This window comes from Mya arenaria, chromosome 2, assembly GCF_026914265.1.
Source record: "Mya arenaria isolate MELC-2E11 chromosome 2, ASM2691426v1".
NCBI classification, from domain to species: Eukaryota; Metazoa; Mollusca; class Bivalvia; order Myida; family Myidae; genus Mya; species Mya arenaria.
Window position 1 is genome coordinate 2,284,176 of NC_069123.1, and position 14,086 is coordinate 2,298,261.

At 36.5% G+C, this 14,086-nt stretch overlaps 1 protein-coding gene across 2 annotated transcripts in view; it reads right to left on the reverse strand.

The window, feature by feature from the left end:
* The window catches only part of LOC128210424 (uncharacterized), a 37,222-nt gene extending 23,137 nt beyond the window's left edge, over positions 1-14,085 (reverse strand). For both annotated transcript variants that reach the window (XR_008257166.1, XM_052914779.1), the window contains exons 1-5: positions 13,946-14,085; positions 12,454-12,557; positions 11,085-11,204; positions 5,708-5,872; positions 2,563-2,704 (exon numbers count right to left, since the gene is read on the reverse strand). Coding sequence is in view for 1 of the 2 variants with exons in the window: in XM_052914779.1 (XP_052770739.1) it covers positions 2,563-2,704; positions 5,708-5,872; positions 11,085-11,204; positions 12,454-12,514 (488 nt within the window). In the remaining variant the exon portion in view is untranslated. The remainder of the gene's footprint in view (positions 1-2,562; positions 2,705-5,707; positions 5,873-11,084; positions 11,205-12,453; positions 12,558-13,945) is intronic.
* Position 14,086: the final 1 nt, after the last annotated feature.

Sequence of the window (14,086 nt, forward strand, 5' to 3'; positions counted from 1 at the left end):
TTCTTGTAGCATTATAATGTATCTGAATGGTGTTAAATATCAACTGTTTTTCAGATGTTCTTGTAACATTAGAATGTATCTGAATGGTGTTAAATATCAACTGTTTTTCAGATGTTCTTGTAACATTACAAGTACCTGAATGGTGTTAAATATCAACTGTTTTTCAGATGTTCTTGTAACATTAGAATGTATCTGAATGGTGTTAAATATCAACAGTTTTTCAGATGTTCTTGTAACATTAGAATGTATCTGAATGGTGTTAAATATCAACAGTTTTTCAGATGTTCTTGTAGCATTATAATGTTTATGAATGAGTTATATACAACCAAACTTTATTTATAGTTATAAAAAATCAACAAATTTAGACTTGAACATCAAGCGGAACTCAAAGTACCTTGGTTACAATTAAACAAACGTTCACTCCTACATACATGTACTGCACATATCAATGTTTAACCTCATCAGAAGAGTGGCAGGCACACCCAGGATTTAGAGCTGAACATTATCAGGTCAAATTTCGTCCATGTACATTAAAACCCTCACAGATTTTTCGTTTTGACAACTTTTTATATATTTTGTCCATGAGTGAGCCATTTTTGCCTAAATGTCTGGACACCTGTGTTAAAAGACTGCCGACATAAGATCAGATCGCAGTTTATCAAATTTATGTTCAAAATTGATGTTATATAGCTATATATGAAATTTATGACAGTTCTGTTCATCAAACTACTTTGATCTGTTCTTTCGTGAATTATCTAATATGACTGAATTGAAGGCAAGGCTGCCAAAATCTGCAGATTCTGATACAATTGTTTTAGAAAGTGACAAAACTGACAATCTGTGAGAGTGCAGCTTTAAGTTAAAAAAATGTTTAAAATGTATTGAAAGGTTTTTGAGTTATGGCTTACAGGAGAAAGCTTTGGCATGAAACTCGCAGCTGACAATGATGAAATGGCTATGACAAGCCAAAAATCCTATCTGTTACGGAATACACCACTGTCTGTCAGTGTGTGTATACCACGTGATAAATTACGTCATAAAGTGTCGTGGGAAGGCATTATTTTGCTTAAAATTAAGACTTTAACCGAAAACTTTTCTCTTTTTTTTGTAATTTTTAATAAAACAAATGGTAGTCTATGCTGCTTAAAGAGCCCCGCCTTTGTTTTATTACTGGAGTTTGATTTTATGATTAGTTTCTTTAAACATTTGTTGAAACTTGTTTCTAATAGAATGTTTTGACGGTGCTCCATCAGCTGGCGGTTTTGTGAAAAGCCTTTTTGAAGTGTTTTCATAAACTAAACTCTCAATCAAACTCTGGTTAAAGACCGAAGGCAGGGCTCTGTAAGCGGTGAAGACAGCTCTATGCTTCATTTAAAATGGTAAAGAAATAGTAAAGTTATCTTTGTGTAAAGATTCATTCATTCAAAGCAAAATATTGCCTTCCGACGTAGCATTTATGATGCAATAAATGAGGTGGTATACACACACTGTCTGTGGCGTCTTGCACTGCCCGCCACTCCCTCTTAAGGGTAAATCACGGATACATATGTTAAGCTAATGGTCACTAATTATGGAACAGCTATAATGTATGCTTGAATACTGTTTCTAGAAAGTAACAAAAACATGAACAATTATAAAACATGTAAGGTGAGGAATCTAACAATTATACTTACTGATCTATGAATGTTGTTCTAACAAATATCATCAGAGATAATGATTCATAACATTTAACATGTGCTCTCAATTTAAGATACCAAGTCAGCTAACATAATCTTAGTATCATTCCTTAAAGCTGCACTATCACAGATTGACAGTTTTGACAACTTTAATTTTGTCTTGGAATGAACCAATTTCTGTGCAAATGTCTGGAAACCAGCGATAAAGACAGCTGACAAGTCAGATCACAGTTTTTCATATTAACGTTCGAAAATTGATAAAAAAAATGGCTAAAAGCTTTACTATCGCTTTAAGAAACTAAGAAGTTTAGAAATTTTTGGCAGTTTCCCAGACAAATTGATATCTGTTTTATTGTGAGTCATCTAATATGAATGACCAGTATCAGCTGATTCCAAGACAAAATTAAAAAAAATCTCAAACCTGTCCATCTATGAGAGTGCAGCTTTAATATGCAATAATGAAAAGTAATTTGTTTAAAAAAAGAGGAGATTGTTGTACATTTAAACAAGAGTGCTGGGCAGTGAACACTAATGCTCAACCAGGGTCATATTCATAAAGCTTATTAGAACATGTTTTCAAGTAACAGTCATCTGCTGGTCTTGACCAACCCCTTACTTAGTTTCAGGACCTTAAGCTCAAGTATACACTAATAAACAATCGTACAAGCTTTCTCTGATCTGCAAGGACAGCACAACCATTTTATTCACAACACCAAGCCTATTACGATTTCTTCAAAAAATCTAACAAAAAAAATGCCTTTGAATTTTTCACTATTTCTAACAATATTTCCACCGATTATTCCTAGTTGGCAGAATCAGAATCAGAAATCAAATATACGACATTGATCTTCAAGTAATGGAGACTTTAACTAGAACTAATCTTTACCTGGTACGGCGTATGTGTATACAATAGGCGATGAGGATGACAACACACAGCAGCAGTGCCCCCGACACACCCGCTATAACTCCGATAACCACTTCTGTACTTAAGCCATTCTCTACAATTTCCTGAACTATGTCTTCTTTACCTGAAAATCAAACAAGCATTTTAGCAACCCCTTACATGCCCATTATAACCTGGTAACAACTTATGTACCGAAAACATTTTCTATGATCTCTTAGAGCTGCACTCCCACAGATTAAAAGTTTTGATAACTATTTTAATTTTTGTCTTGGACTAGCTAATTTTTGCAAAATGGAATGAAAACCAGTGATATAAGACTGCTGACAAAATTCAGATCGCAGGTTTTGATATTTATGTTCAAAAATTGATGCTTTATGCATTTTGCTTAAAGCGTTAAGCCATAAAACAGTAATTTTGGAATGGAAATATGTAAAACTGTAATCTCATCTTTTGTCAGGAGTCTTATGTATCACTGTTTTTCAGATATTTATACCAAAATTGGCTCATCCCAAGACAAAAAACCGTCTCAGTGGCCTAGTGGTTAAGCATCCGCCTACGGAGCAGGAGGTCGTGGGTTCGATCCCTGGCCGCGTCATACCAAAAGACGTTAAAAATTGGTACAAGTAGCTCCCTTGCCTGGCGCTCAGCATTTAAAGGGTAGTGCTTGGAAAAGTGGTGTACTCAGTACTGGTTTAACCCAGGAAAGTTGTACCCCGTGTATCGGTGCTTTACACCGAGCACGTAAAAGAACCGCGGGGTCTCTTCGAAAAAGAGCTAGGGTATCGCACCTGGACTTCCTTGTATCCCACCACTGTCTCTTTAGCGTGCTGTCCCTTCAGCAAAAACAAAGGACCCCGTTGGAAATAAGTGCTTGCGCTTTCACAGGTTATCCTTGACCGCAAGGTCTAATACATACATAAAAAGGTTGTTGAAATGGATAATCTGTGAGAGTGCAGCTTTAAACTTCATCTTTCTCACCTAAAATTCAAACTAGAGTTATCACTAGTGTCATTATTTTCCCCGAAATGTAATCACTTTGATGATTTATGATTTCTTGAGTGCAGCAACATTTCAATGATTTAACTTTAAAGTTTTGCTGATTTCTTATTTCTTAGTGGTAAAAGACCATCACTAAATCAATACTAGAATTCAGCAGCATCTGATGTGAAGTCAGTTTTGAGTGCTTGTCATAGTCAAACCCATAATTATAACAAAAGATGTTTGTCAAACATAATGTCCCCCCCCCCCATGATCGCCATGTTGTCAGGATTATATGGACAATTGAATGACCGAAATGACAGCTGATTTGTCACTGACATTGGATGCCGTTGAGGCAGTTTTAAGATTATGACCATTCAAAGTGTGAGGATAGAGTGTGTTATGACCATGCCCTTTCACTCTAGACCTCAAAATCCATAGGAGTCATCAGCTGGTCATCAAAAATCTAAATGTCAAGTTTGAGGGCCATGGGTGCAGGCATTGACAAGTTATCACACAGACAAGCCTTTTTCGTTCAATGTCACTGTGACATTGACCTTTGACCGGATGACCCCTAAATTCATAAGGGGTCATCTTAAGGTCAGACACAACTACAAGTCAGGGTTGAAGGAAATGGGTGCAGGCATTGTCGAGTTATCACTCGAAACATTTTCGCACTCAAGGTCACTGTGAACTTGACCTTTGACCCAATGACTCCTAAAATCAATAAGGGTCATCTCCTGGTCAGGCCCAACTTCCATGTCAATTTTGATGATCATAGGTTCAGGCATTGTTGAGATATCACTGGGAGAAGTTTGTTAACTTTTTGCGTTAAAGGTTACTGTGACCTTGACCTTGGCCCGATGACCCCCAAAGTCAAGAGGGGTCATCTACTGATCAGGCCCAACCTTCATGTCAAGATTTAGGGCCATGGGTGCAGGCATTGTCGAGTTATCACACAGACAACCTTTGACCATTCAAGGTCACTTTGGCCCGATAACCCCCAAAAATGATAGGGGTCATCTACTGGCCAGGCCCAACCTCCAAGTAAAGTACGAGGGCCATGGGTGCAGTCATTGTCGAGTTATCACTCGGACAACCTTTTACCATTCAAGGTCACTGTGACCTTGACCTTTGGCCCGATGATCCCCAAAAACAATAGGGGTCATCTACCGGTCAGTCCCAACTTCATATCAAGTTTGATGACCATAGGTTTAAGCATTGTTGATTTATCACTCGGACAAGCTTTAAATTATTTTACCATTGAAGGTCACTGTGACCTTGACCTTTGATCTGATGAGCCCTAAAGTCAATAGGGGTCATCTACTGGTCAGGCCCAACCTTTCTGTCAAGTTTGATGACCACACGTCCAGGAATTGTTGAGTTATCACTCAGACAAGCTTTGGTCTACCGACGGATGGACGGACCGACGGATGGACGGACCTACCGACCGACCGACATGTGCAAAGCAATATACCCCTCTTCTTCGAAGGGGGGGCATAATAATAAGAATGTCAAAAGAGCAAAAAATTAAAGTTAATAGAGAAATATGTCCGATTAGCATATCCAAACAATAAGTAAGCCAACTGTATTTTAATGTAAAAGGGGCATAACTCTTGTGTAAGTTGAGTGATTTTATCTCTGTATGGTGACGATTGAACTTTATGAACATGTAAACAGTGCCACTCAGTATAATTACAATCAGATAATATGTAAGTATTTAATTTGCCACACAAATACTAAACTAATACTATGTTAATGGTAAATGGGCCATTACTCTGGAGCAAGTGAAGTAATTTATCCCACAATCAAACTTGACCTAGATATTATGCCAACAAAGACTGTCACCAAGTTTAACCATGATTTGGTAAAAAAAAATCTTAGTTTTTGTCAGCGTAAGTTATTAACGTACTATTTTTGAAAGGACATATTACTTTGCTATTACCCTCCTACAAACACTGTCACTTTTAACCATGACTGGAAAACAATGATGTGTCTGTACACAGTTTTGCTTAAAACACTCCCCCTCCCCCACACCAATGCTAAAAGAAATACCTATGATGTGAGCTAAATAATAAGAGAACAAAGATGTCAACCAAACTATATTTATAGCTATAAAAAATCGTTTTTTTTACAATAAATGCCATACCTGAGCAGACGGGACTCAACACGGGTGGTTGCTGAAACTTGGATCTTCCCCCGGGACATTCTATCAGGCACTGCTTACGGTCATGTGACAGGAAGTAGACACACTTATTGCACAGGCCAGCTATCACATCGTCACATAGCAGGCAGCTTGTTATACTGCAGTTATCTATAAAAACAAAAATAGTTTTACTCTATGAATATAATGTTTTGGGTACAATCACAAATCAAAAGGAAATCTAGGCATTTGAATAACAGTTTCACATAGACCTGTCTCTCAATGGTTTCAGTAACACACATACATATATATATAGAGAAATGATAAGAGAAATTTACACATGCTGTGTCATTCTTCAATAATGGAAATGAATGCACTTAAAGCAAGAGCTGTCACAGAGACAGAACGCTCGACTATTCCACCACTCTAGAATAGAATGATTGCAAAGTTTTGGTGAAGCATACATGGATCACTGTTAGATTAGATAACGTGCAAAACTTTAACCAGACTTTTTAAGTCAAATAATAAAGTGCCATAATTTGATCACTGCAAATCTTTTACCAGTCAATTAATATTTGTGCGTTTCCAGCTATTAAATACTCAGTTACAATCTTGTTTTCAGTAATTAAAATTCTCCATAAATGCATTATTAAGTATTAGTGCTTAAAGGTTTATCGAAAATTTTCATTTGTTATCAGTCTTCCCGAAATTGTAAAAATTCTGCCTGTCCACCGGACAGGCACTTTGGAAGTTATTACCTGTCCGAAAAAATATTTGCCTGTCCGAACAAATATGTCATAGTATACATAAAGAGTAAAAAAAATGAATGTCAACTGTTTTTAATGCTTTCCTGATTAAGTTCACAAAAAACAACAACATATAAACACTACATTGACATGCCGTTTAGTAAAAATAAACCCACTTGGTCTCGCAAAAAAATTATATTTAAACACCGTCGCCATTAAGGTACTTTCTGTTTTTTTCGGTCGTCCGGTAATTTCACCAACCGCTGCCATTTTGACTGCAGACGAAGTAAATTGAGCGCCGACGATTTCGATTGTACTTTGTTGCAAACCAAGAACCAATCAAAACTATTGTAATAAAATTACTGATGAATCGTTTTTACTCGTTTATCCCCGGGAATCAACATCATATCAGAAATCCGAAATGGCCGACTTTTGGCGATGTTATGTGACGTCAATATCAGTATGGGATCGACTAACTACCGCAAAGGCAAATAATCAGCGAAAGTTTTTATAGGCATTACGCTTTCAAATACCTTTTCGCTATTTAGTCGTCTCAAAATATGTCGGTCATCCGGACCGTCATTTTTGGAAGATCTGCCGGACCCGTACAAAATTTGCCAGACATGTCCGGCAGACCGGCACATTTCGGGAAGACTGTGTTATACATGTGTTTGTATCGCTTTTAAATATGAGTGTCACTTTAAGTAAGTTGCATCCACTAAACACCATGCATAGGTTCATATTGGAATTGTGGTTTTAGTACCGGGTACTGTCAATAATGTGTCATAACCATTTCTATATTGATGTTTCAAGTTTCATTCAATAACATTTCAAATTTATTTTTAAATATGACAATAGGAAAATTTGAAGTTGTATAACTTGTCAATACAGAGTATATCGTAACTGTGAGTAAGTGTATAAAGCTGAAGTTCATATCTTCAATAGTTTAAAAGTAATTAAGAAACAAAAAACAAGTGTAATTTTAATAGTTTCAATTTGGGCGATATATTTTACAAAATTAATACTGGAATTATATAACTTACTTTTAAAGAGCGCATTATAACTTAAGTAAGTTTATGAAGTTTGAAGTTGAGTTCTTCTATGGTAATAAAGTTAGTTGAAATGACATGAAAAATGTGTAATTTTTAAAAAGTTACAAAGGGCCAAAACTCTTACAATATTTAAGTTGTAGTTAAATAACTGGTCATGAAAGAGCACATTGTTACTGTGAGTAAGTTTTTGAAGTTTGACGTTGATATCTTCAACGGTTGTAAAGTTATCTAAAACAAGAACTGGCGTAGGACAAAGCACTTAACTATACGCTGCTTTGTCCGAGAAATGAATACAATAATGATGTAATATGTGCTTGTCAAAAGCAATAAAAAAAGTCAAATTAAAAATGAGGAGATGTTACTCAAGGAATAATTGGGGATCGCTGCAACTTGGTGAAACCAGGTTTTTAATGATTGCAAAAGAACATCAGCCTTTGTTTTGAGATTCAGTTTCAACTGTTTTTCCATATTTAGTAACAGTGACCTTGACCCTAGGGGCCCCAAAATGGTATTCAGTGGAAGTCCTCCGTAAACTCTTCCAATACATTGTATACCAAGTTTGGTCACAATATGTCAATCCAAACTAAAGTTATTCAATAACAAATTATTTTATTATAAAAATAGTTTGGTGTTTCTAAAAAGAAACAGTGACCTTGACCATGACCATGATTCTCGGGGCCCAAAACAAAATCCTTTGAAAGGTTTCTATGAACACTTCCTATATGTCAACAGTAATTTAAGTCACTCAATACCTTTTTTCTATTTTTAGTAACAGTGACCTCGACCTTGATCTTAGAGGCCCCAAACATAATCCCATGAAAGGTCTCCATAAATTCTTCATATATATACATGTACCTAGTTCAATGGTCACTATATGTCAAATCTAAATAAAATTATTGATACCATAGGTGAGTTTGACGCCACCCTCCTAACCAAACAACAACGCGCATCTTTTTAATAACCAGGTTTTGTGAAAACCTGGTTAGAAATGTTAAGATATATGCTTGTCAAAAGCAATCAAAAAAGTCAATCAAGGGCCATAATTGGTATTAAGGGTTCATATTGAGTTATAAAACCTAATTGTAAGAGGGTTGTCAATTATTGTGTGAAGATTTAAGTCAATTTAATGAAGGGTATGGAAGATATTAATAAAAAACACAACTTGCCCTAAAACTTGAACCTGACACAATGTAAAACATTAACCTAAGTTTCTCAGTCAACCAGAGGCCATAATTTGTATTTAGGATAATATGGCGTTATGTAACCTTATTGTGTGATGGGCAGGAACAACTGTGTGAAGTATTAAGTGAATTGAAAGAATGGTATTGGGAGTTATAAGTGAAAATGCCAACTTGCCCTAAAACTTCAACCTGACACAATGTGCAATAAAACATTTATCTAAGTTTCTAAGTCAATCAGGAGTCATTATTCGTATAAAGGATAATATGGAGTGATGTAACCTCATTGTGGGATGGTCCTGAACAAGTGTGTGAAGTATAAAGTGATTTGAATGAAAGGTATTGGAGTTATAAGTGAAAATGCCAACTTGTCCTAAAACATGAACCGGATGCTGAAGCCAACGCCGGGGCCAGTAGTAGTCTCCTCTTTTTTGAATAGTGAAGCTAAAAATCACCTCAAATTTTAATTTAAAAAAAACTAGAAGCGCCGCAATGCGACAAAACCAGGTTTTTGTTATGGGCAATCAGAAATTTTAGCCAATTAATTTGTTGAATGAGCAAGTTCAATCTGCAGCTTCATATAAGCTATATTCACACTAAGATTCATCACCTATATCCATCAATACTAACTAAGTTGTTGGGCAGAAAAACATTTTTCTATTTTTAGGAATAGTGACCTTGACCCCACCTCCCAAGCTAGCTCTTCACATAAGCTACCTTCGCTCTAAGTTTCATCAATATCTATCAATGCTAACTAAAGTAATTAGGCAGAAACCATTTTTCTATGTTTAGTAACAGTGACCTTGACCCCACCCCCCTCAAAAGAAATTCCAAGCTTGCTCTTCACATAAGCTACTAGTACCTACACACAAAATTTCGTCAATATCTATCAATCCTAACTAATGTTATTGGACAGAAACCATTTTTCTATTTTCAGTAATACTGACCTTGACCTTAGCTCCACCCCCCTCAAAAGCAATCCCAAGCTAGCTCTGTACATAACCTACCTACACACCAAGTTTTATCAATATCTATCAATGCTAACTTAAGTTATTGGGCGGACACCATTTTTAAATTTTTAGTAACAGTGACCTTGACCTTAGCCCCACCCCCCTCAAAAGCAATCCCAAGCTAGCTCTTTACATAAGCTACCCACTCAGCAAGTTTAATCAATATCTATCAATGCTATCAAAAGTTATTTGGCAAAAAACATTTTTCTATTTCAAGTAACAGTGACATCGACCATAGCCCCTTCCCACTCAAAAGCAATCCCAAGCTAGCTCTTCACATGCTACCTACACACCAAGTTTCATCAATATCTGTCAATCCTAACTTAAGTTATTGGGCGGAAACCATTTTCTATTTTTAGTAATAGTGACCTTGACCTTAGCCCCCCCACTCAAAAGCAATTCCAAGCTAGCTCTTCACATAAGCTACCTACACACTAAGTTTCATCAATATCTATCAATGGTAACTTATGTTATTGGGCAGAAACCATTTTTCTATTTTTAGTAACAGGCGACCTTGACCTTAGCCCCACCACCCTCAAAAACAATACCAAGCTAGCTCTGTACGTAAGCTACCTACACACCAAGTTTCATCAATATCGGTCAATGCTAACTAAAGTTATTGGGCAGAAACCATTTTTCTATTTTAAGTAACAGTGACCTTGACCATTTTTCTATTTTAAGTAATAGTGACCTTGACCTTAGCCCCTCCCCACTCAAAAGCAATCCCAAGCTAGCTCTTCACATAAGCAACTTACACACCAAGTTTCATCAATATCGGTCAATGCTAACTAAAGTTATTGGGCAGAAACCATTTTTCTATTTTAAGTAACAGTGACCTTGACCTTAGCCCCACCCCCCTCAATAGCAATCCCAAGCTAGCTCTTCACATAAGCTACCTACACGCCAACTTTCGTCAATATCTATCAATCCTAACTAAGGTTATTGGGCAGAATCCATTTTTCTATTCTCAGTAATACTGACCTTGACCTTAGCTCCACCTCCCTCAAAAGCAATCCCAAGCTAGCTCTTCACATAAGCTACCTACACGCCAAGTTTCATCAATATCTGTCAATGCTAACTAAAGTTATTGGGCAGAAACCATTTTTCTATTTTAAGTAACAGTGACCTTGACCATTTTTCTATTTTAAGTAAAAGTGACCTTGACCTTAGCCCCTCCCCACTCAAAAGCAATCCCAAACTAGCTCTTTACTTAAGCAACTTACACACCAAGTTTCATCAATATCTATCAATGCTAACTAAAGTTATTGAACAGAAACCAATGTTTGACGACCGCCCGCCCGCCCGCCTGCCAAACGACAACCTCATTCTAACAACCCTGTTTTCGTTGAAAACCTGGTTAAAAATGATGAAAACGTCTAGCAAGACTTCACACATACCCTGCTTGCATTCCTGTGGATGAGATCTGAGCTTCGTGAACCCTTCATCACATTTGCACACGCCTGTGTCCGAGCAATCGGACTTGAAGCCCGTGCAATCAGAGCTGGTTGTGCAGTTTTCTAAAATTCAAGCAAAATTTTGCATAAGATTACAATGATCTGCCTTTCATAATCATAGTTAGTGTAAACTTTATTTATTTTTACAAACGATTGTGAAGAAAGTTATATTTTCTTATACTATGTCACTCTCATTGGCACGATGTTGCGCGTGTGATGGTCTTGTGATGTGGGGGAAACCGGAGAACCAAGAGAAAACCTACTTGTTCGGTTTGGTGACCACCAACCAAAATCACTTGCACCCAGGCCGGGAATCGAACCTGGGTTGCCTTGGTAAGAAACAAGTGCACTAACTAGACAACATTAATCATATCTGATGATGTTTCCCTGTCCAATATATCTTTTTTTAATATAAAAATTGAGAAATTTGTCAATGATACTTATCATTATTCAATATTGAATTTACTGGATTTTGTAGTTCAGAATAATGGTTAAGTATACTTTAATTTCAGATGTAAGTTAAAGCTGCACTCTCACAGATTGAACATTTTGACAACTTCTTTAATTTTTTCTTGGAACGAGCCATTTTTTGCAAAAATCCATGGAAACAAATGATATAAGACTGCTGACAAAAAACTAAATTTTTATATTGCAGTTCAAAAATTAATGCTTTATGCAGTTTTCTTAAACCGTTAGTAACATTTTAAGCCATTAAACATTAATTTTCAAACGGAAATATGCAAATCTGCGATCTGATCTTTTGTCAGCAATCTTTTATCATTAGTTTGCAGATCTTTACGCAAAAATTTGCTCTTTCCAAGACAAAAGTTGTAAAAACGGTTTATCTGTGAGAGTGCAGCTTTAAATAACATATCATTTCTGTCAACCCAATCCAATATCTTTTAATTCAACATTTCTGAAGACACTTCAAACAGAAGAGACAATTGCTATGGCCAAAACTAAATTGCATACATTTAATGATACATTTGTAGATGGACTCGAGCACTTAACAAGCTAAGTTCTTGATTACAGCAAGTGTTATTGTTTTTCTTTATAAATAGTTTACTACAATGCAATTTAACACCAATTCAAGAATATAAATTTCATCCACATTGCTTTCTACTACCTACTTAATTTTCTAACCCCTTTTTCTCAACTTATTACACCCATCAGAACAGAAAACTCAAATATTCATGAAAGAAAAAAGTAATAATTTTGTCTGAAACCTGCAATATTGTGCCTTGGCTAAATCAAAATGCTTTACTTTCTGATAACTATTTAAATGATGAAAATATAGAATTTTCATAATTACCTGCATACGTTGGGAGTGAGCACACACAGACATAAAGCAGAAACCATGAACTACGGGCCATTATTGTTCACGTTCTGATTTTCACCCTTGCCATAAGAGCACACCTGCAAAGAAAAAAATGTCAGTAAAAACTTTGAATGCCTTTAAAATGTCAGTGTTTAGGGGCAGGGCTGCTTAAGGCCTTTTCCTCAGATTTCTCTGAAGTGATCTCTTGACGATGAGTTCCATAATAATGCACCCCCTCAACACTAATTTCTTTTTAGCTTGGTTGTGACTAAACTGACAGCGTATAGAATCACGAATTCAAGTGTCTGTTTCCTGGACAGAAACCAGTCCTGGTGTCCATTTTGAAAGGCCGTAAGAACCCCTAGTGTCTGGGGATCGAACTCAACCTCTTGGGTGAGAGGTTGGCATCTATACCACAAGACTACTATGACACTCCAGGGAAATTGTGGTCCTCCAAAACCCCTACATTACCTTTATAATTCATCGTTTTTCACTTCCTGTGGTCGGGGAGCACACGTCTCAAGTTTGAACATTAAAATCTGAATTTGATCTTGGTTTGAATGCTAATTATATTTGCTCCAATCTTAACAATTAAGAACTTATCTTGTGAACTATATCTAACCATGGAAGGATTGTCATTAACATCAACAAATTATTATAAATCCATTTGTCACATACAATTCAATACATAATAATTTGCACTACTGACAGTATAATGTAAAACTTGTAACACCTCAAGTGTTCAAGAGTGAATTGTAACCAGAGTCAGCAATATAAGCTATTATAGTCAATCTACTAAATTGCTAGCTTTTGTTTAACTTATTTTTCAATATCACTTTACTAAAAAAAAATTAATTTCGTAAGTTGTTTTATTGTTATGCACCTGAGTCGATTGTAACCAAGCCCCCCCCCCCCAGGTCTGGGGATATAACGGGGATAGCAGGAGAAATGAGCCATGTTTGGACCTTCCAGGTGGCCCCGCAGTGCCGGTGGTTTTGTCTTTGCCCAAAAAATAGCCGGGAATGGGCCTTCCCTAGGGTCCCTGGGGTGCGGGGGCATTCTACCAGCAGTTTGTCTCCACAGGACAGGGATCTTACATGGGCTTGGCTGGGGGGGCCGTGGTTACAAATGACTGGTGCATTATGGTTATGTTTCCAACAAGGATGTGATTTATTAGGGTTAGGTTACGCGTTTTGGGTTAGAATTTTTGGGTAAGTCTAAAAAAATGAAACTGTTATAGCAGTCGATAACTGACTTAATGATTTAAGGGTCATGAAGTACTGTACAGTACATGCCATGGTTCTTTGTCTGTTGGCTAAACCAATTGAGCTCACAGTCACAGGTGACGAAGTTCAGCTGTTGAACAGAAAATTAATGAGAATTTTCCTGAATTATTTCATTGAAACAGCTACAAAAACATCTAGACAAGTTAAAATTAACGTCCACAATATTTTTTGAAAGACTTCATGTATATTTTGATTTTTACCTGCATCAAGGTGTGCACTTTATCACACCCATGTTCTATTGTTGACTTTTCTCCTTTGATGTTGGCTGTTCCTCAAGTAAAACTAACTCCCTTCATGTGTTAACAATGATTTCTCATCCAGTGTCAATACACAAGAATTAG